The 21,925-nt window shown below is 37.9% G+C and overlaps 1 protein-coding gene across 5 annotated transcripts in view; it reads left to right on the top strand.

The window, feature by feature from the left end:
• TSC22D1 (TSC22 domain family member 1) overlaps positions 1-21,925 on the top strand; it is a 124,014-nt gene that overhangs the window by 92,420 nt on the left and 9,669 nt on the right. The window contains exon 2 of one of the 5 annotated variants that reach the window (XM_055542012.1): positions 16,368-16,455. The exons of the other annotated variants lie outside the window; for them this stretch is intronic. Coding sequence (XP_055397987.1) covers positions 16,368-16,389 — 22 coding nt within the window. The 3' untranslated portion in view covers positions 16,390-16,455. Of the gene's footprint in view, positions 1-16,367; positions 16,456-21,925 lie in introns of those variants that run through there. 5 annotated transcript variants of the gene reach the window in all.

Genomic DNA, 21,925 nt, shown 5'->3' with positions numbered 1-21,925 from the left:
TGAGAAAGCACTGTTGAACTCTGGTGATGAAGCTCATTGAAGAAGAGGATGTGGCTTCCTTCAGCACCCATTTATTTCTCTGGCTTTCTGGAATGTTCCTTGACCTGCCTTCTGAGTTAATGAGAGAACTCTGAAAGGGCTGCAGAGAAGCCCCTGGAAATGACCATTAAGTTAGCTCTACCTGAAATAGGTATCAGGGCATAGACCCTCGATCCTTTCTTCTCAGTTCTCCTCAATGACACGACCGTTTTTAACCTATAGTAGATGAGAAAGTAGGAGTTTCATGACTAAATATATGGATAAACTTCCCTAGCTTGTAGTTTAAGCTTGTACATGCTTTCCTCCTGGTAAGATATTATATGTTTTTAAGTAAAAGTGATCTTCAAGATTTGCAAACTGGTTTTGTGGGTTATATAAAAGATTCACGCTCTAAGAAATAGCCAGAAGCCTTCCGGTTACCCAAGGGCAGTTTTTGTGTTAACTGTACAGGCTGGAGCAGAATGAACTCTAATTTTGAGATTACCCGAAAGATGCAAGAGGTTAGCTGTGTTAAGAACATCCTGCTACACATTCTGCCAAAAATTGAAGAACTGTGCACAAAAGCAGCATGTTTGAAGTGGTACCAAGTTGGAACATTTACCTCCAAGTTAAACATTTAACATTTAACCTCATTTGTACATGAGGTACAATCTCATTAAAAGTATTAGCCCACAGTTTAAGTATTTTTCTCCTTATAAATGTAGTTTTAAGATATATTTAATTTTTGTTTTGGTGAAGGAATTTTGGACTAAAAATGCATTGTAGTTGAATTAAAAAAATTTTTTCAAGTCTATTAGAGAACATTTTATTTTTTATTTATTAGTTGGAAGATAATTGCTTTATAATGTTGTTTTTAAAAAAAAAGTTAGTGATGAGTTAGAGCAGTTACTTACAGACTTTGAACGCCAAGCTAAAGGTTGGGATTTTATCCTATATGCAGTGTGTAATCATTAAAGGACCTGTAATTGAATGAGTGACAGGCAAGAAAGTTAAAATTAAGAATATTAGCCTGGAGGCAGTATACAGGATGGATTTGCCTGGATCCAGGTGGATGGTGATTAGAACCAGATTGACCAGTGGGGGTAATATGGCAATAATCCAGAAATCTTATGATATGGATCTGGATTAGAGTGTTGGTAATAGAAATAGAATTAAAGGCAGAGATATTAGCAGGGAGGAATGGACAAGACAGCAAATTGCTTATGTTATTTAAAATTTCTGTTTTTGTCAGACAGAAATCTTAGGCACAAGCCCATCTTTCTGCAGGAGAACTGTTTCTGTACATTAACGTATTGCAAATTCTTCGTTATAAAGAAGATAATGCTACTTGATTTAAAGTCCAGTAATGGAAGACTGTTGATGTTGAGCCTGATTTCACAGAATTATATGCTAAAAGTGACACTAAAAGATTATAGTACAGTGGTTCTCAAAAATCCAGCAACCTCAAAACCACTGGTTTATTGGAGAAAGAGAGGATGTTTAAAGGATGAAGCATGTCATGGTTATAAGCATAGGCTCTATGCATCCCTACAGGTGTGAAGCCTGGATCCACGCTTGACGATGGGCAAGTTAGGCTTCCCTGGTGGCTCAGCTGGTAAAGAATCTGCCTGCAGTGCAGGAGACCCCAGTTCAATTCCTGGGTCAGGAAGATCCCTGGAGAAGGGATAGGCTACCCACTCCAGTATTCTTTGACTTTCCTGGTGGCTCAACTGGTAAAGAATTAGTCTGCAATGCGGGAGACCTGGGTTTGATCCCTGGTTTGGGAAGATCCCCTGGAGAAGGAAACAGCTACCCACTCCAGTATTCTCAGGCTTCCCTTGTGGCTCAGCTGGTAAAGAATTAGTCTGCAATGCGGGAGACCTGGGTTCGATCCCTGGGAAGATCCCCTGGAGAAGGGAAAGGCTACCCACTCCTGTATTCTGGCCTGGAGAATTCCATGGACTGTATAGTCCATGGGGTCATAAAGAGTCAGACACGACTGAGCAACTTTCAGTTTCACTTTTAATGGGCAAGTTACTTAACTTCTCTATGTCCCAGTTAACTATTTAGGGTTGTTACAGGTACTAAATCCAGTGATACATACAAAATGCTTAGATTTCCTGGGACATTGTAAATACTGAAAAACAGCTGTGGCTGTTTTTAATTTATCATTTCCAACCTTTGAGAATTCTAATTCATACCTTTGACTTTGGGCTCAAGAATCTGTACTTTTAAAACTTCCTGCAGCTCTGATCTCCAAGTTTGAAAACTTGTTGCCACCTGCTTTTCTACCTCCATGTAATAGGACTGTATTTAAATGTCTCTATCCATTTTCTTCTTTTTCTTTTGACAGTCCAAAGACGGCCAAGTTTTTAAATAGGATGTGAGACAGTGTCCATGTGCTCCATCAGGAACTCCTATTGAATAGCTTGTCTAAATCCCTCTGAAAATTCCTCCAAGCACCCCCACCACCATTCCTCACCCCTTGGTCTCTCAGTGGAATTGAGGATCCTAGCTGTGGTTGTCAGCCTTCCCTGTTGCCTCACCTGGAAGCCAAGATTAGAGCTCCCTGGTCTCAGCCCTCACGCTCCAGCTCTGCCTGTTTCCAGCCCTATCTGTGCCCTCAGAAATTCCTTTGTACCACACCCCCCCCCCCCCGTCTTTTTTTTTGGCTGCACCGTGTAGCATGCGGGATCCTAATTCCCCAACCAGGGATTGAACTCGTGCTCTCTGCAGTAGAAGCATGGAGTCTTAACCACTGGACCACCAGGGAAGTCCTTGTACACTTTGTTGGAGAAAATGAATATAGAATCTTACTAAGAATAGTGGAACAGCTTGCCATTCCTTTCTCCAGAGAATCTTCCCAACTCATGGATCAAATCCGGGTCTCCTGCATTGCAGGTGGACTCTTTACCATCTGAGCCACCAGGGAAACCCACTTAACAACTGCAGAGTTTTTTGAATTATATCAAATAATATCAGGTTTGTTTTTTGTAAAAAAAAACAAAAAAACAAAAAACCTCCTAATACCTTTTCTCCAATCCTCTGATTGTTGCTGGTGTCTTAACTCTGGTCTAGTGGTTCTTAGCCCATGCCTTATTTGATATTACCTGGGGAACTTTTAGGACTTCCGTGGTAGCTCAGACGGTAAAGCGTCTGCCTACGATGCGGGAGACCAGGGTTCAGTCCCTGGGCTGGGAAGATCTCCTGGAGAAGGAAATGGAAACCCACTCCAGTATCCTTGCCTAGGGAATCCCATGGACGGAGGAGCCTGGTAGGCCACAGTCCATGAGTTCACAAGGAACTTTTAAAACCTACTGATGCTCAGGATTCATACAGGGTCAATTAAATCAGGATGGACCTGAGGCTCTGTATTTGTGAAAAGCCTCCCACTTGAGTCTAAGGTTCAGCCAAGGTTGAGAAGCATTGAATTAGTCTGTCTCATCACAGACAGACCCCACCCCACCCTGCCTGGCACAGTTGTTAGACAAAGGAATGCCTCAGCCATGTGAAGTGAAAACAGCTCTCCTGTCTGGCAGAGAATTTGAGATGGTAAAGAGAAAGCTTCCTGAAGCCTGTGTTTTTCCTGGTGGGCTTCCTTGTTTTGCTGTCTCTGTGCTTCAGGTCTTCGCACTTGCTATTCCCATATTAGATCCAAGTCCTTTAGAGCTGTAAGAACTGTCCTTAATGGTGCAGGGATTTCTTCTATACTATGACATGGATGTTTCTAAAGACCCCACTTGGCAAAATTGCATGCCAAAAATAAGGTGGCTTCTGGAGAAAACCGAGTCAAGCCAATCACTCAACACTTAGGCAACTTTTGTAACTAGAGCACTGAGAAAACAAAAATTTGGTGCCAGCTCAAGAGCTGAAACTTCTCATGGTAGATATGAAAAACACACACACACAAGTAGGGTGAAATGCCAGCAACATTTTAATTAGCGCAGAAGCAGTGGGTGCTAAGATAACACAGAAGGAAATGGAGCTCTAAGCTAGGCAGGCTGCTGTGGGGTCGGGTGCAAGAGGCAGCTTCCTTGGCAGAAGCTGAAAGCTGCACAGAACTGGGGGGTGGCTCTCCTGGGGAAGCGCTTGCTTTGAAGTTTTGTTAAATGCAGCAGCAGGGCCTGGGGCTATTTGTGTGCCTGCTCAGTCGCATGGTCGTGTCTGACTCTGCAGCACCGTGGACTGCAGCCCACCGGGCTCCTCCGTCTGTGGGGTTCTTCAGGCAGGAATACTGGAGTGGGTTGCTATTTTCTCCTCCAGGAGATCTTCCAGGGATCAAACCCACGTCTCCTGCATTAGCAGGTGGATTCTTTACCACTGGGCCACCTGGCAAATCCCTGGAGCTCTTCGTTCTCTTGCTAAAGGTTGTAATTGACTGACGATGCTGGCTGTTTGGACTTCCCATCCTGGGAGACATTTGCTGAATGAATGGATGAATGACTTAGAACTTCTCTAATGAAAGTGGTGGGAATAGTCAGAGATGGGAGCATTGCATATATACTTTGAAAAGATGGAACAATGAAAGTGACAGCCTTATGGAAAGTTTAGGAAGCTGAGGAAGACATCATCCTCGATCCTCTTCTACTGCAATCGTACTCTAGTACTCTTATTATTGTTGTATTATTATTACATGACCTTTTGAAATATACACTCTATCAGTTTTCTATTACTGTAACATACTCTCTGAAAATTTAGTGGCTTAAACCAACAATAAATATTTATTATCTGCTCAGTTTCTGAGGGTCAGGAATAGCTTAACTGGATGGTTCTGGCTCAGGGTCTCTCAGGAGGTTATGGTCAAGATATCAGTCAAGGCTGCAGTCATCTGAAGATTTAACACTGGGCTGGAGGACCCACTGTCAAGATGGGGCACTCAGATGGTCGATGTTGGGTGTTCCTTGCCATGTGGACCTTTTCTACACACGGCTACGTGAGGGTCTTCGTGACATGACAGCTGGCTTTTCCCAGAGAGAGTGATCAAAGAGTCTTAGAAAGCACACACCATTGTTTGTATGGTATTTTTCCCAGGTCAGCACTCTTCACTGGGGAAGGGAGCTGAGCAAGGGTGTGAATATCAAGATGGGGTGCTCACTGGAGGCCGTCTTGAAGGCTGGGTGCCACATACATGCATTTGTGTTGATCGTTGTCATTGTAAAATAGGTGCAGTCTGTATATTTGTTCACTTAGTACTTTCATGTCGTTTAGTTTCTATTATTTGTGGTGTCTATAACTCCTTAGTTTCTTTTGTTTCTAAACACGAGATTATAAAATGTAATAGTTATACATAATTTTCTCTAGAATTCAATTCAGCAGACATTGAGTACTTTCTGTGTACATAGTTAAGCATTTAAAGTTTGCTGCTATATACTTGAATATATGAAAATGTAAGCCATGTACATATATTTAAAAATAACTCGATTATGGGCACAGTCAACAGTACAGAAAATGACTCATTTTTCTTTTCATTTCTCTTTCATGAATTGATCTACTTTCCTGGCATTGCTCTTTGACAATTACTATGATTGGACTGCAGGTAAGGATTCTTTTAAACTTTTTCTCTTTTATTTTCTATTATAATCTTAAGAGCAAATGAATGTAAATTTGCAAATATAATTTTTTAAATGAAATCCTTGAATGAAATACCACACATTTAAGGATTTAGACATTTCTTTCGAAAGGCCATCTTCAAAGAGAGAAATAGTCTCTTTATATCAACTTCCATATGAAATTCAATAGTTAATCTGAATTCCCACTGACCCATCTCTGAGTTCAAGTGCTTAGTGTTAAACCCTTGGGCTGGTCACCCAGCTGAACTTCTAGTGAGTCAAGAGTGCTGCAGTTTAGCTAAAGATACTGTTTCTGTAATTCTGGGTAGAATGAAGATTAATACAGGTATGATAAGTCTGTGAGTATGTCAAATAGTTGAATGTGATTTACAGATGTTAGGTTACTGTTGTTGTTTAATTGCTATGACGTGTCCGGCTCTTTTGTGATTCCATGGACTGTGGCCTACCAGGCTCCTTTGTCCATGGGATTTCCCAGATGAGAATGCTGGACTAGGTTGCCATTTCCTTCTCCAGGGGATCTTCCTGACCCAGGAATCCAACCCGTGTCTCCTGCATTGGCAGGCAGATTCTTTATCACTGAGCTACAGGGAAGCTCCAAAGAAATTTCCATGGACTTTTAAAGTGAAATTTCATAATTTTAGGAAATCATACATAATTTTTATAGTTATTTATAGTTTCTTCCTTATGTTTATACATAGATGATGATATCTAATTTTGTTACTTTGTCAAGTAAAATTGAACCCTTTGATCAACACTTGAGAATTATAGAATCAATTTTATTTTGTTTTTTCAGAATTAAGATTAGCAGGGATATGGACTAAAATTATTAAGTGGATCTTTTTTATTGAAAAGAGTGACATAATTTGAATTATTTTTCAAATTTCTTAAGTGTTCAACGTGTATAACATACATCTAAAATCTTATTTATAGTTATGTACATTAACTTAATTTTTATACATTATATATTTTAATATAAGCTTAATTTTCACAGATAAGTAAAGAGTATTTAAATATTTCCTGACACATTCACCATCTTTTTTTAATTGAAATATAGTTGACTTATAATATTAGTTTTTAGTATACACATAGTAATTTGGCATTTTTACAGATTACACACCATACAAAGTTATAATATTGTTGACTATATTCCTTGTTCTATACATTACATTCCTGTGACTTATTTATTTTTAAACTGGTACTTTGTACCTTTTAAAACCCCTTCTCCTATTTTCCCATCCCCACCCCTTCACCACCCTCCAGCCGCCCACAGCTACTAGTTTGTTTTCTGTATTTGTGAATTAATTTTGTTATATTTGTTCATTTGTTTTGGTTTTTAGATTCTACATATAAGTGAAAACATACAGTACTTCTCTGTCTTATTTCACTAAGCTTAATAACCTCCAGATCTATCCATGTTGTTGCAGATGGCAAGATGTTTTTTTCTTTTTTATGGCTGAGTAATGTCCCTCCCTCCCCCCCTCCAATGTGCGTCACATCTTTATCTGTTCATCTGTCAGTGGGCACTAAGGTTGCTTCCGTATCTTGTCTATTGTAGCTGATGTTGCTGTGAACACAGGTACATATTTCTTTTTGAGTTAGTATTTTCACTTTCTTCAGATAAATACCCAGATGGTACTCTGGATTGTTTGGTAGTTCTATTTATAATTTTTTGAGAAACTTTCATAATATTTTACACAGTGACTGTCCCCATTTACATTCCCAACAACAGTGCATAAAGCTTTCTTTTTCTCCAGATCTTTGCCACTTGTTATTTCTTGTCCTTTTGATGAGAGCATTTTGACAGGTGTGAGGTGATATCCCCTTGCGGTTTTGATTTGCATTTCTCCGGTGATTAGTGATGTTGAGCATCTTTCCATGTGCCTGTTGTCCAGCTGTATGCTTGCTTTGGAAAAATGCCTGTTCAGGCCCTCTGCCCATCTTTCAGTTGAGGTGTTTTTTGATACTGAATTGTATGAGCTCTTGATATGGTTTGGATAGTAACCCCTTATTGGATGTGTCATTTGCACATGTCATCTCAAGTTGCCTTTTTGTTTTGCTGATAGTTTCTTTGCTATGCAAACGTTTTTTAGTTTGATGTAGCTCCATCTGTCTAGTTTTGCTTTTGTTGCCCTTGCCTGAGGAGATAGTTCCAAAATAATATTGCTAAGACTAATTTCAAAGATTGAACTACTGATATTCTAGGAGTTTTATGGTTTCAGATCTTATGTATTTAAGTCTTTAATCCATTTTGGATTTATTTTTGTATGTAGTATGAGAAAATGGTCACATGTAGTCGTCCAATTTTCCCAACACCACTTACTAAAGAGGCTGCTGTCTTATCCCCGTTGTATATTCTTACCTCCTTTATTGTAGATTAACTGACTGTATATCTGTGGGTTTATTTCTGGGCTCTATGAAGGAGGCTATTAGGACTGGAACATAGTTTGGGACATCAAGTAAATAGGTAAGGAAAAAAAAAGAGAGGATTCTCGAAAGATATTAAACAGAAGTATTGGGAATCACTCTCTGAACTAACTCATCATATGTGCGTGCTCAGTCACGTCCAACTCTTTGCAACCCCATGGACTGTAGCCTGCCAGGCTCCTCTGTCCATGGGATTTTCCAGGCAAGAATACTGGAGTGGTCTGCCGTTCCCACCTCCAGAGGATCTTCCAACCCAGGGATCAAACCCACATCTTGTGTATCTCCTGCATTGGTAGGCAGATTCTTTACCACTGAACCACCTGGGAAGTGCTTCGTCATATTACAGACATTAAAGCAAAACTTTAGCTGTCCTTTTAACAACTTAATGAAGTCTTTTTTAGGATGACTATTATGAATTGGTTCTCGGGATAATTTTTATGTGTTAGGGATTCTCATAGTTGAAAAAATTTCTTTTGAGTATAATCTATAACAATACTATTTATTAATTAGGCTATTCTCAGGCAACTTCCTGTTTTAAAAAGTAAGTGGAGAAATGTACTGACCTTTCGATAACTCTAGTTATGTCTGAAACCAAGTAGTTGAGAGCACGAGGTCATGACTTTAATTGCTTGATTAACCTGATTGATGTGAGAAATACTAGGTTCTTTCCTTGTGTTATCTCCCCATTGTATATGGAAAGAAGTGATTTTTGGAAATTTGAATTTTCTTGGGCTCCAAAATCACTGCAGATGGTAACTGCAGCCATGAAATTAAAAGATGCTTGCTCTTTGGAAGAAAAGCTATGACCAACCAAGACAGAATATTAAAAAGCAGAGACATTGCTTTGCCGACAAAGATCTTTCTAGTCAAAGCTATGGTTTTCCGAGTAGTCATGTATGGATGTGAGAGTTGGACTATAAAGAAAGCTGAGCACCGAAAAATTGATGTTTTTGAACTGTGGTGTTGGAGAAGACTCTTCAGAGTTCCTTGGACAGCAAGTAGATCCAACCAGTCCATCCTAAAGGAAATCAGTCCTGAATATTCATTGGATGGACTGATGCTAAAGCTGAAACTCCCAATCCTTTGGCCACTTGATGTGAAGAACTGACTCCTTGGAAAAGACCCTGATGCTGGGAAAGATTGAAGGCAGGAGGAGAAGGGGATGACAGAGGATAAGATGGTTGGATGGCATCACTGACTCAATGGACATGAGTTTGAGCAAGCTCCAGGAGTTGGTGATGGACAGGGAAGCCTGGCAGCAGTCCATGGGGTCATAAAGAGTTATACACAACTGAGTGACTGAACTGAACTGAACTGAATTCCAAAGCAGGGTTAGATAGCATCACTGATTCAATGGATATGAACTTAAGCAAACTCCCAAGAGACAGTGGAAGACAGAGGAGCCTGGTGTGCTACAGTCCATGAGGTTCCAAAGAATGGCACAACTTAGCAACTCAACAACAACAAATTCCAAAGTATAAAATCTTTAAAGCAGCATTAAAAAGACATTACTGATCAAGGAATAAATAGATTTGAAATTTTACAATAACATATCTGAAGTCAAAGGACTAAAATAACATCATAGTTGCTTTTAAGCATTTTTTGAAGGTGATAACTTTAATTGGAATTAAAAAGGCTATGTCAGCATCATTTTGGCATTTCTCTCTTAGGCCATAAGAGGAGTTGGTGAGATGTATGGAAAGAGTAATATTGAAACTTACATTACCGTATGTAAAATAGATAGCCAATGGGAATTTGCTGTATGGCTAAGGAAACTCAAACAGGGGCTCTGTATCAACCTAGAGGGGAGGGAAGTTCAAAAGATATATGTATCTTTTGGGGATATATGGGATATATGTATATATCCGAGTAGTCATGTATGGATGTGAGAGTTGGATATATGTATACCTACGGCTAATTCATGTTGAGGTTTGACAGAGAACAACATTCTGTAAAGCAGTTATCCTTCAATGAAAAAATGTTAATTAAAAAGAGTAGAATTGTGTATGCTATTAAGAGAATGAGGAGAATTTTCATTGATATCAGAACCTTAGAAGCATAAAGAGGCTCATATTTGATAGAATCTAGTCTAGTCAAGGCTATGGTTTTTCCAGTGGTCATGTATGGATGTGAGAGTTGGACTGTGAAGAAAGCTGAGCACCAAAAAATTGATGCTTTTGAACTGTGGTGTTGGAGAAGACTCTTGAGAGTCCCTTGGACTGCAAGGAGATCCAACCAGTCCATCCTAAAGGAAATCAGTCCTGGGTGTTCTTTGGAAGGAATGATGCTAAAGCTGAAACTCCAGTACTTTGGCCACCTGATGCGAAGAGTTGACTCATTGGAAAAGACTCTGATGCTGGGAGGGATTGGGGGTAGGAGGAGAAGGGGATGACAGAGGATGAGATGGCTGGATGGCATCACTGACTCGATGGACGTGAGTCTGAGTGAACTCCAGGAGTTGGTGATGGACAGGGAGGCCTGGCATGCTGCGATTCATGGGGTCGCAAAGAGTCGGACACGACTGAGCAACTGAACTGAACTGAAGTGACTTGGGAATAATCAGTCTTCACTAATCCATTTGAGAATTGGAATTGGATCCTAGAATTCTTCTACTTTGATATAAACAGACTTGGACATCCTTGGAAACTTAGTTTTCTAAGTCCATCCAATAATATAAAACAGTGTCAGTAGCCATAGTTCTTAGACTTAGATCAAATGTATGCACTTATAATAAAATACCTATTAAATCAGAATTGGAAATTTGATTATATATATGTACATATATATAAACTCCTTTTTCCATTAACTTGTATATCATTGCTGGAAATTCTTTAGCAGTTTTCTCTTCTTCATCCTCTGCTTCACAGAGAATGACAGCTGGAAACTTTAAAATTATAGAGATTTTTGAGACTACTAGTCATTAGTAGCACTGTTAATAAAAGAAGCAACTTCTGCAGCATCTAGTGATTTCCATTTAAGATCTTTGTGTAGAGATAGTGCTTTCTCTGGAGAAGGAAATGGCAGCCCACTCCAGCCTGGAGAATCCCAGGGATGGGGGAGCCTGGTGGGCTGCCGTCCACGGGGTCGCAGAGTCAGACACGACTGAAGTGACTTAGCAGCAGCAGCAGCAGCAGTGCTTTCTCTTTGATTGTGAAAAAGGTTGTTCTTGGTTTTTTGTTTCATTTTGTTTGGAAATCAGGAAGATTTCCATTTCTTCTGTTTATTAAGAGCTTGTTCTCACTGGCTTTACATCACTTGAAGTTGCTGTAGCTCTAAGTGTTTCTTTTAAGTTCAGGTGTTCTTTGGTGGCCCACAGTGTGGATTCCTTTATGCTTGTTGCTCTGGAGAGATATCACTTACTCTCTGATGTCTTTCAAAATGTCCTATTCTTAGCTTCTTCCTCATTAGTTAAAGTTTTTTCCTTTTCGTGCACTGCTTGATATATTTTTTTTAAATTAAAGCATAGCTGGTTTACAAAGTTGTGTTAGTTTCAGGTGTACAGCAAACTGATTCAGTTACACACACACACACACACGTGTATATATACACTATAGTCTTTTTCAGATTCTTTTCTATTCTAGGTTATTATAGGATATTGAATATAGTTGCCTGTGCTATGCAGTAGGTCCTTGCTGTTTATCGACTTTGTATATATAGTGGTGTGTATCAGTTAATCCCAACCTACTGCTTGGAATTATTTTTGAACCAGGGTCGTTAGACATGTTTGGGATTTGAATGAGTGCTTTTTTTTTTTCTTTAATATACAAAAGTTAGAAAAGTTAAGATTTGCCAAAGAATAGCAAACAATCTTGTAGGATATCAAACTATGAGTAGCTGACAATACGCTTGAGATGTGTGTGTGTTTGTTTTTCCAGGCAGCCTGATCCAGCTGGATGCAGTTTCCTGTGTTCCGCTGATATTGCTTGAACACATAAGCCTAAGCAAAATGTGAAATATGAATTATGCTCAAGTTGTCTAATGTATAGGCTATATTGGAACAATTTGTGTTTTCCCAATATGCTTTATAACAGAGCAGATCGTGCTTGATAGTCTCTTTTAATTTAAAAAAGCATGATCTGTAGCTCTAGGAAATTTTCTTGCATTATTTTATGATACTTTCTTCTCCTCCATATTTTCTGTTCTGTTTGCAAAAATTTTGAGTTTTTATTGAACATTTGCTGCAGATGTTAGTCCTTCTAAACTGCTGTCCTGGGACTTCCCTGGTGGTCCAGTGGTTAAGACGCCTCACTTCTATGGGGGGCAGGGAGGGCAGCACAGGTTTTATCCCTGGTTAGGAAATGAAGATCCCACATATTGCATGGCATGGCCAAAACATCAAAATAGAAAAAAGAGCAATCCAGGTTTTGAAAAAATAATACACTGCTGTTTTTTCTCTTCTTTCCTATTTTTCCCTTTTTGGTATTTATTCTGGTTCTGAGATATTTCTTCAGCTTTACTTTTCATTCATTCTGGGAAATTTTCACTTGTGCTTTTATAATAGCAGTTTTTCAATTTCCATGAGTTTTTGTAGTGTTCTCTTGTTTTCTACTCCACCCCTCTCCATCTCCATTATTTTATCCATGTAATCTTTTAGCATCTTCAAAGCTTCTTCATTCCCTCAGTTTCCCTCAGGTTCCTTTTTCTTTGGGTGGTGGTTCCATTAGAGAGTAGTTACGCTTTGCTCAGTTATTCAGTTGGTAAGGGTAGGTAAGGATCTGTTTTTCTCTACAGACTCTCATTTTGCCTGTACCTTGCACTTTGAGAAGCCTGTGCTTTAGAAGTATTGGATTCTTCAGTGCATATCAGCTATCTTCTGATATGTCTTGCTTTGTCTTGCTTCTGTATGTCTTGCTTTGGTTTCAGCATGATTACCATCTTTTTTCCAGGCTGTTGAAATCGACATCTCTCACGTTTACTCTATCCTTCTATGTTTAAAACCAGATTCTCTATCTCTTTAGTGGTTTGTTGGCAGCAACAGGGATAATATAATTGACTGTATTCAGTCTACCATATTCACTTGGAAATAGCTTTAAACAGCTTTGTAGCTGAAGGAAATAAACCCTGTGAGATTCTCATGGCTTCATGAAACTGTATAAACGAAGATTCAGAGAAGAGGGCTGTCACTATATTTCTAGTGCTGGAACTTTGTAGGCAGATGATTCTACAAAAGGACATCACTTGTGTATAGTTCCAGGCAGGAAAAGTTTCTGAGTTTTTATTGAAAGGTGAAAAGCACCCCTAAATAATCATTGAAGAAACTATTTAGGAGCATACCAAATGGTATGTAATACCTATGGCTATATTGCTATTAAATGCTCAGCAGTGCTTCTTAAATGCACTGTGTATTATAATGCTGATTTCAGTCACTGTTCTGCCAGAGAAGAAAGGAGTCTTTCGGAGTACCAAGAAAGCCAGGGCCATCCCTTGCATTGTATACTGCTCACCACACATCCCCATGGCTTGACTTTGTATGGACTCACGAATATCAGATGAGCATTGCCCCTGCCTATTCTGTCTCTTTGATATGCTCTTCCATGACTGATTCCTTCATTTCCTTCAGGTTTTTACTCAAGAGTCACTTTCTCATGGAGGGCTTTCTTGATGACTATCTGAAATTTATCCTCTCTGATCATGGACATTCCCACTTCCATTCTTTTTCTCCTCAGTATTATCACTATCTCCTATACTATTTAGCTTTTAAATTTTTTTAATTTATTTTTATTGAAGTATAATTTCTTTACAGTGTTGTGTTAGTTTCTGCTGTACAACAAAGTGAATTAGCTATGTGTATACATATATTTGGTCTTCCCTCATAGCTCAGATGGTAAAGCATCTGCCTACAATGCTGGAGACCAGGGTTCAATCCCTGGGTTGGGAAGATCTCCTGGAGAAGAAAATGGCAACCCACTCCAGTGTATTCTTGCCTGGAAAATCCCATGGACGGAGGAGCCTGGTAGGCTACAGTCCATGGGGTTGCAAAGAGTCGGACATGACTGAGCAACTTCACTTCACTATACATATATTTGGAAATGGCAGCCCACTCCAGTATTCTTGCCTGGAGAATCCTGTGGACAGGGGAGCCTGGTGGGCTGCTTGCTGTCCATGGGGTTGCATAGAGTCGGACACGACTTAGCAGCAGCAGCATACATGTATTCCCTCCCTCTTGCGCCTGCCTCCCAGCCCACCCCCATCCTACCCCTCTAAGTGAATATTCCTTGGTTTAGAAGTCTATATGTAAATCTGGGATTCCTGATCTAGAGGACAGCATATTGAATCAGAAGGTGGTTCTCTGCCCCATCCTACAGTAGATGAGATAAACGCTGTACAAAGCACACAGTGTCTTTGAACTTCACTTTCTAAACCTACAGAAGAAGGAAATTAGAACTAGATGATCTCTACGGGCCATTTCAGCTCTAAAATTCTGCAGAGACCAGTAAAAGAAACCCTCAGGCACAGTGAAGTCACAGAGTTGGAGTCTGAGAGACTGTAATATGGAAATGCACCCCCTTGATCAAAGCAGAAGGCATTTATTAAACACATAGTGTCCCTAGCACAGAATTACCTCTTCCAATCGCTAATGTTCACCTGAGTCTGTACTGCCTTTGAAATTCAGGAGCTATGTAATGCTCTAGTATTTATCTTCACCTTTGTAAATAAAACTGCTCAACTGAGCTTCATCTGCTTGTTTCAGGATCCCCAGGGACCGGCTCTAATGGCCCTAACGAGGTTCTCTGTGTACAGAATCATGGTTAATGTCCTCCCCACTGGCTCTTCTTTCTCTACTGCTTATCATTGTTTTTATCTTAGGGAAATTAACATAAAAAACAGCTTAAAGTAACTAGTTGCTTTTAAAAAGTTAAAGAAGAGCCTGAAGCATCTGTTTCCCATAGCTGTGCAAAGGTAAAATAGAAATAGTATTCATTTCTGATAGACTTGCACAAGGTTCTTGAAATAGCAAATCATAATCAGGGTAACTTTTCGCTTCTTCAGAGTTTTATGTTTTTTGATTTCAAAATCTGTGATGCCCATTTTGCCCGTGGCTTCTGATTTTCATAATCTACCACAATTTAGCACAAGCAGTGGTTTATAAAGAAATTTGGCTTTGAGGAGCTTATTTTCATGACGATAAAAAGGAGAAAAGAGAATGTTAATCATTTGAATCCTGTTGACTCTTTGAGCATAAGGGCATTATTTTGGAATTAATGGTTATGTTAGGGACTTCCTTGGTAGTCCAGTGCTTGACTTCACCTTCCAGTACAGGCCTTCCTGTGCAGAGGGCGCAGGTTCGGTTCCTGGTCAGGGAGCCAAGATCCCACATGCCTTAGGGCCAAAAAACCAAGACGCAGAACAGAAGCAATGTTGTAACAAATTCAATAAAGACTTTAAGAATGATCCACATCAAAAAAATCTTTAAAAGATAGTTATATTAAATAAAGCAAATATGTATAGAGAGAGGCATGTGCAGACAGGTATGGAAGAACCAGAGATTGCTTCTAGAACTTTAAAATAATTTAAAAGTAATTGTATATATTTAGAGAGAAAATATACAGAAAGAGACAGGAAAAATATATTTATAAAGAGCCTTATATGTGTGTGTATAAATAAATAAAAGGTTAATTTAAATGTGCTAGTATTTTGTTAGGATTTTTGAAATTTTTCCTCTGAGCAAGTAATTTGTTGAGTCTTCTAATCCTCATATGAGATTTAGGAAACCTGTAGTATCAATATATCTCTGTTCTTCTGCAGGATAATTACCAACAAATTTGATAGCTTTAAGACAAAGCAAAATTGTAGTTTAAAATTCAAACCCAATAATACATTTCCAATAATTATAGAGCAGTTAGTTCTGAAATAGACATTTTTTTTAGGTCTGGTCAGTGAAAGTATTCAAGTCCTTGTGTTATAACTTTTTAATAGCTTTTTTTTCTTTACTCTTTGCTTTCAGTTTAAAATATTTTTAATCAAAATACATGCATAGGTAACTAGAGAAGTAAATTCATAGAAACAGACAGTAGCATGATGATTACGGGGGCCAGGGTGGGGGATGAGTGTGGGGAATTATTTAATATGCATGGTGTCAGACTTGCTAGAAGAACAAGTTGTAGAGAGCTGTTTTACAACAAGGTATATACTCAACAATACCGAACTGTACACTTAAGATGGTTAAGTTGATAAATTTTAGGTTATATGTGTTTTACCACAATAAAAAATACACATGCATTTATAAAGATCAGGTAGAATTAATAGAAAAAAATATGAGCTGTTCCTTTTTTTTATCCTCTCACCTGCTACCTAGCCACTCTTCTTTCATTTTTTTAAAGTGTGATTTACATACAGTAAAGTTTCTCTCTTTAGTACACAGTTCTACAAGTTTTGACAAACACAAACAGTGGTTATACCATCAGCACAATCAAGAAACGAAACAGTTCCATCTTCTACAAAAACCTGTCCTCTCTCACCCCAAGGCTCTGGCAACTTCTGATCTGGTTTGTTTGTTTGTCTGTCTGTCTTTTGTCCCCATAGGTTTGTCTTTTCTGGCTTCTTTCACTTAACCATAATATATTTGAGATTCATTCGTGTTCCTGTGTGTATCAGTACTTAATTTCTTGTTATGGCTGAGTAGTATTCTGCAGTATAGGTGTACCATGATTTGTTTATCCATTCTGCAGTTGAATGACATTTGGGTTGTTTCCACTTTTGAGTGATTATGACAAAGGGCTTCCCTGGTGGCTTAGCGGTAAGGAATCTGCCTGCAATGCAAAGAGCCACAGGAGATGCAGGTTTGATCCCTGGGTTGGGAAGATCCCCTGGAGGAGGGCATGGCAACCCACTCCAGTATTCTTGCCTGGAGAAACCCATGGACAGAGAAGCATGCGCTCACTAACTTAGACTGGGATTATTGGGTTTTATGGAGAGTGAGTCTAACTTTATAAGCAACTCCTGAACTGTTTTACAAAGCGGTTATACCATTTTGCATTCCTGCCATACATGAGCATTCCACCTCATCAGCAGTTGATATTTTTAGGTTAAATTTTTAAAAGATTTCCCCCCTCTGGTATCTCATTGGGACTTCCCTGGTGGCTCAGATGATACAGAATGTGCCTGCAATGCAGGAGACCTGGGATTCGATCCCTGGGTCAGGAAGATCCCCTGGAGAAGGGAATTATATTGCTGTATCTCATTATGGTTTTAGTTTGCATTTCTGTAATGACTAATGATGTTTAACATTTTTTCATGTGCTCTTTACCAATCTTCATCTTCTTTGATAAAGTGTTGTCCATTTTTTAAAAAATTGGGTTGTTGCCTTGCTATTGAGTTTTAAGAATTCTTTATATATCTGGATATAAGTCCTTTATCAGATGTGTGACTGGCAATATTTAATTACAGTCTATAGCTTGTATTTTCATTCTTGTAACTGTGTCTTTCACAGAACCAAAATTCTCTATGTTAATAAAGTCTAGTTTATTGATTTTTTTTTCTCTTTTATGGATGGTGCTTCTTGTGCCATATGTAAGAAGTCTTTGCCTAACCCAAGGTCCCACGGAATTATAGTTTGGGATTTTACATTTAAGTCTGTGGTCCGTTTTAAGTTGATATTTCATGTGGTGGGGGAAGAATGGGTCAAATTGGGTTGTTTTTTTATATGCATCTAGTTGTTTCAGTACTGTTTGTTGAAAATATTATCTTTCTGCACAGAGTCAGTTTTACATTTTTGTCATATCAGTTTCCATATATGCATGAAACTGTCTCTTAACCTCTCTGTTCTATTCCATTGCTCTGAACATCTGTCCTTGTACCAATACCATACTATCCTGACGAGAGTAACTTTACAGAAAGCCTCGAGTGGGAGTCCTTCAGCACTTATCTTAATGTTGTTTGGCTCATTCTAGTTCTTTTACTTTCACATATAAATTTTAGAATCACTTTATCATTTTTTTATAAGATGTCGTGCCGGAATTTTGATTGGGATTACATCGAATCTATACATTATTGTAGGGAGGGGTAATTGACATGTTACCATGCTGTCTTTCAGTTGGTGAACACAGTTTATCTCACCATTTATTTGATTCTCTTGGATTTCTTTTGTCAGCATTTCTTAGTTTTCAGCATACAGATATTATACATATTTTGTTAGATTTTACACCTGTTTCACATGTTTTTATGATATTGTAAATGGAATTTAAAAAATATCAGTGTTTAATTGTTGATGCTAGTACATAGGAATACAACTGATTTTTCTGATTGAACTTATATCCCATGACTTAGGTAAACACGCTTATTGTTAGTTCCTGTAGTTTTTTTGTGTGCATTCTTAGGGATTTTCTGTATAGGCAATCTTGTGCTAAGTTGCCTTAGTCATGTCCAACTCATTGCTACCCTATGGACTGTGTAGCCCACCAGGCTCCTCTGTCCATGATATTCTCCAGGCAAGAATACTGGAGTGGGTTGCCATGCTCTCTTCCAGGGGATCATCCTGACCCAAGGTTCAAACTCTAGTCTTTTATGTCTCCTGCATTGGCAGGCGGCTTCTTCACCCCTAGAGCCACCTGAAAAGCCCCACAGACAATCATATTATCTGTTAATAGGATAGTTTTATTTTTATCTTTTTAATCTGGATATCCATTCTTTTGGTCTTCCTTCCTTCTTCTTTTTTTTTTTTTGCCTTATTGCCTGCCTATTACTATTACCTCCAGTGTCATATTGAATAGTATTGCTGAGATTGGACATTCTTGCCTTTTTTTCCAATCGTAGGAGGAAGGCATTCATTCTTACATTGTTAAGTGTGATGTGAACTGAATGGTTTTTATTAGGTTGAAGAACTTCAATTCCTATTTTGCTGAGAGTTTTTTTTTATTATGAATGGAGGTTGAATTTTGTCAGATTGCTTTTTCCTGCCTCTATTGAGATGACCCTGTAATTTTTCTTTAGTCTGTTGACTAAATCATACAGTGAATCATATTGATTTTCAGATGTTTACCTTGCCTTCTCAGAATAAATGCTATTTGGTCCTGATTATATAACTGGTGTCAGGTTGCCAAAACTTTTTAAAGAATTTTAGTATCTCTGTTCAGTAGGGCTATTGGTCTATAGCTACTTTTTTTTTTTTTAATAACCTCATTACCTGATTTTACTATTAGGGTCATGCTGGTCTTGTAGAATGATTTGGGAAGTATTTTCCCTTCTTTAGTTTTCTGGAAGAGAGTTTGTATAGAATAGGTATTATTTCTTCCTTAAATGTTTACCAGTGAAACCATATGGGCCTGAGGGTTTTGGCATAGGAAGATTTTAAATTACAAATTAATTTTTAAAAGAGACCATTTAGGTTACCTGTTTCTCCTGGAGTGAGTTTTGGTAGTTTTTGTTTTTCTAGGAATTTGTTCATTATATCTAAGTTGTTATATTTATTAAAATAAATGTAATAGGCTATGTTTTATTTTATTTTTTTCTCAGTTCAAAATATTTCCCATTTTCCCTTTTATTTGACCTCCATAGGCTATTTAGGTATGTGTTATTTCCAAATATTCGGAGATTTTCCAAATAATTTTCTGTCATTGATTTCTAATTCAATTCCAATGTGTGTATACAGCATGCTTTGTATGATTTGAATTCTTTTAAATTTCTTGAGACTTGTTTTGTGGCTCAGAATGTGGTCTCTCCTGGTAAAGGTGCCACGTGTGCTTGAAATGTATTCTGCTGCTACTGGATGGAATGTTCTGCAAAAACCAGCTAGGTCAAGTGCTTGACAGTTATTCAAGTGTTCAGTATTCTTATTTTCTGTTTACTGTCTTTCAGTTACTGAGGATTGTTGAAAACTACAGTTTTTGGATTTTTTTATTTCTCCTTACAGTTCTATCAGTTTTTGCTTAATATAGTTTGAAGCTCTGTTATCAGTGTTTAAACACTTAGGATTTTTATGACCTCTTGATAAATCGATCCTTTTATTCATTAGGAAATGATTTAGCTTTGCAGTCTACTTGGTCTGAAAAATATAGCCTTTTCAGCATTCAGCATTTGATTATTTTAACATAGAGGATCTTCTTCCATTCTCTTATTTTGCCCATTTATGCCTTTATATTTAAAGAATTATTTCTTAAAGCCAGCAGTAGGTGTGTCTTGCTTTTTTATCTAATCCAACAATCTCTACCTTTTAATTACGGTGTTTAATTGAGAACATTTACATTTAATGTGATTATTGCTACAGTTGGTTTAAGTGTACTGTCTTATTGTTTGCTTTTTGTTCATCCCTCTTTTCTTTCTTTCTACTTCTTTTAGATTGTATTTTCTCTAATGATTCCATTTTTATTGGCTTATTATTAATAGCTATAACTCTTTGTATTGTTATTTCAGGTATTACTTTAGAGTTTGTAGAATCCATCTTTAACTTATCACATCTACTTGCTAGTAATCTAAGAACTGTTCAGCAGTATCCATTCCTTCTCCCCTCCTGGTCTGTGTTCTACTTTGTCATACATTTTACTTCTATGTATGATATAGCCCCTCTTCACTCATATACTGTTACTAATTTTGCTTTAAACGGTCAGTTATTTTTTAAAAGAGATATAATAGGTTTTTTTTTAAGAGAAATAATAGTTAAGGGAAATATTTTTGTGTTTAACTACATACATAGTTCCCATTTCTGATGCTCTACATTCTTTTGTACAAGATTTCTTACAGTGATAAATTTCTTATCACTGGCCGTGATTGAGTCCTTCCAGCTTTCTGAAAAAGAATTTCATCCTCATTTTTTTTTCTTTGTTAAAATATTTATTTATTTGGCTGTGCCAGGTCTCAATTGCAGCATGCAGGATCTTTTGTTACAGCATGTAAGATCTAGTTCCCTGACTAGGGACTGAACCCAGGCCCCTGCATTGGGGGCACAGAGTCTCAGCCACTGGACCACCAAGGAAGTCCCTCATCTTTATTTTTGCCAGATATTTTCACTGGGGACAGACTTGTAAGTTGACAGACTTTTCAGAATTTCCTCTCAGCACTTGAAAGATACTGCCACACTCTTCTGTCAGCCAGAAGTCTGCTTCCAGTCTCATCTTTGTTGCTCTGTGTATAATCTAGTTCTTTTCTCTGGGCAGCTTTTAGGATGATCTCTTTATGCTGGTTTTAAGCCATTTGATGATGATATACCTTGCTGCAGTTTTCTTCATAATTCTCTTGCTTGAGGTTTGTTTAACTTCTTGGATCTATTTTTTTTTTTTTTTCAATAAAATATAGAGGAAATTACCATAATTGCCTCAAATATTTTTCCCCTCCCTTCCTCTCTTCTTCAGGGACTTCACTAGAGATTTATTTGGTTGTTTGAAATTTCTCCATGGTTCAATGATATGGAGCAATAATAATTTTTTTGTTTTTTTCTGTTTTGTTTTGGTTAGTTTCTATTGCTAATATATCACTAATATTTCTGCCCTGTTTAATTTGCTGTTAATCCCATCAGCCTATCTTTTTTCCCAAATCATATGTTTCATCCTTGTAAATTGGGTTTTCTTCACTTAATATGCTAATGTTTACCTGTACTTTCTTGAACATATAAAACATGGTTATAATAATTTCAGTGTCCTGGTCTACAAATAATATCTGTCATATCTGACAAATAATATTTGTCATATCTGGGTCATTTTGATTGATCGATTTTCCTCCCCATCGTGAGTCATATCTCCCTGCTTGTTTGTATGCCTGGGACTTTTCATTGGATGCCAGACATTGTGAATTATTGGTTGCTAGCTGTATTTTATTTAATATCTCCGAGCTTTGTTTCAATAAAAAATTAAGTTACTTGGAAACAGTTTGATCTTTTCAAAGCTTCCTTATATATTTATCTTTTATTTTTTATTGAAGTATAGTTGAATTACAGCACTTTGTTAATTATTGCTGTGCAGCAAAGTGACTCAGTTTTTCACATA

Source organism: Bubalus kerabau, chromosome 12 (genome assembly GCF_029407905.1).
Source record: "Bubalus kerabau isolate K-KA32 ecotype Philippines breed swamp buffalo chromosome 12, PCC_UOA_SB_1v2, whole genome shotgun sequence".
NCBI lineage: Eukaryota > Metazoa > Chordata > Mammalia > Artiodactyla > Bovidae > Bubalus > Bubalus kerabau.
This window is presented reverse-complemented; position numbering and strand designations above follow the sequence as displayed.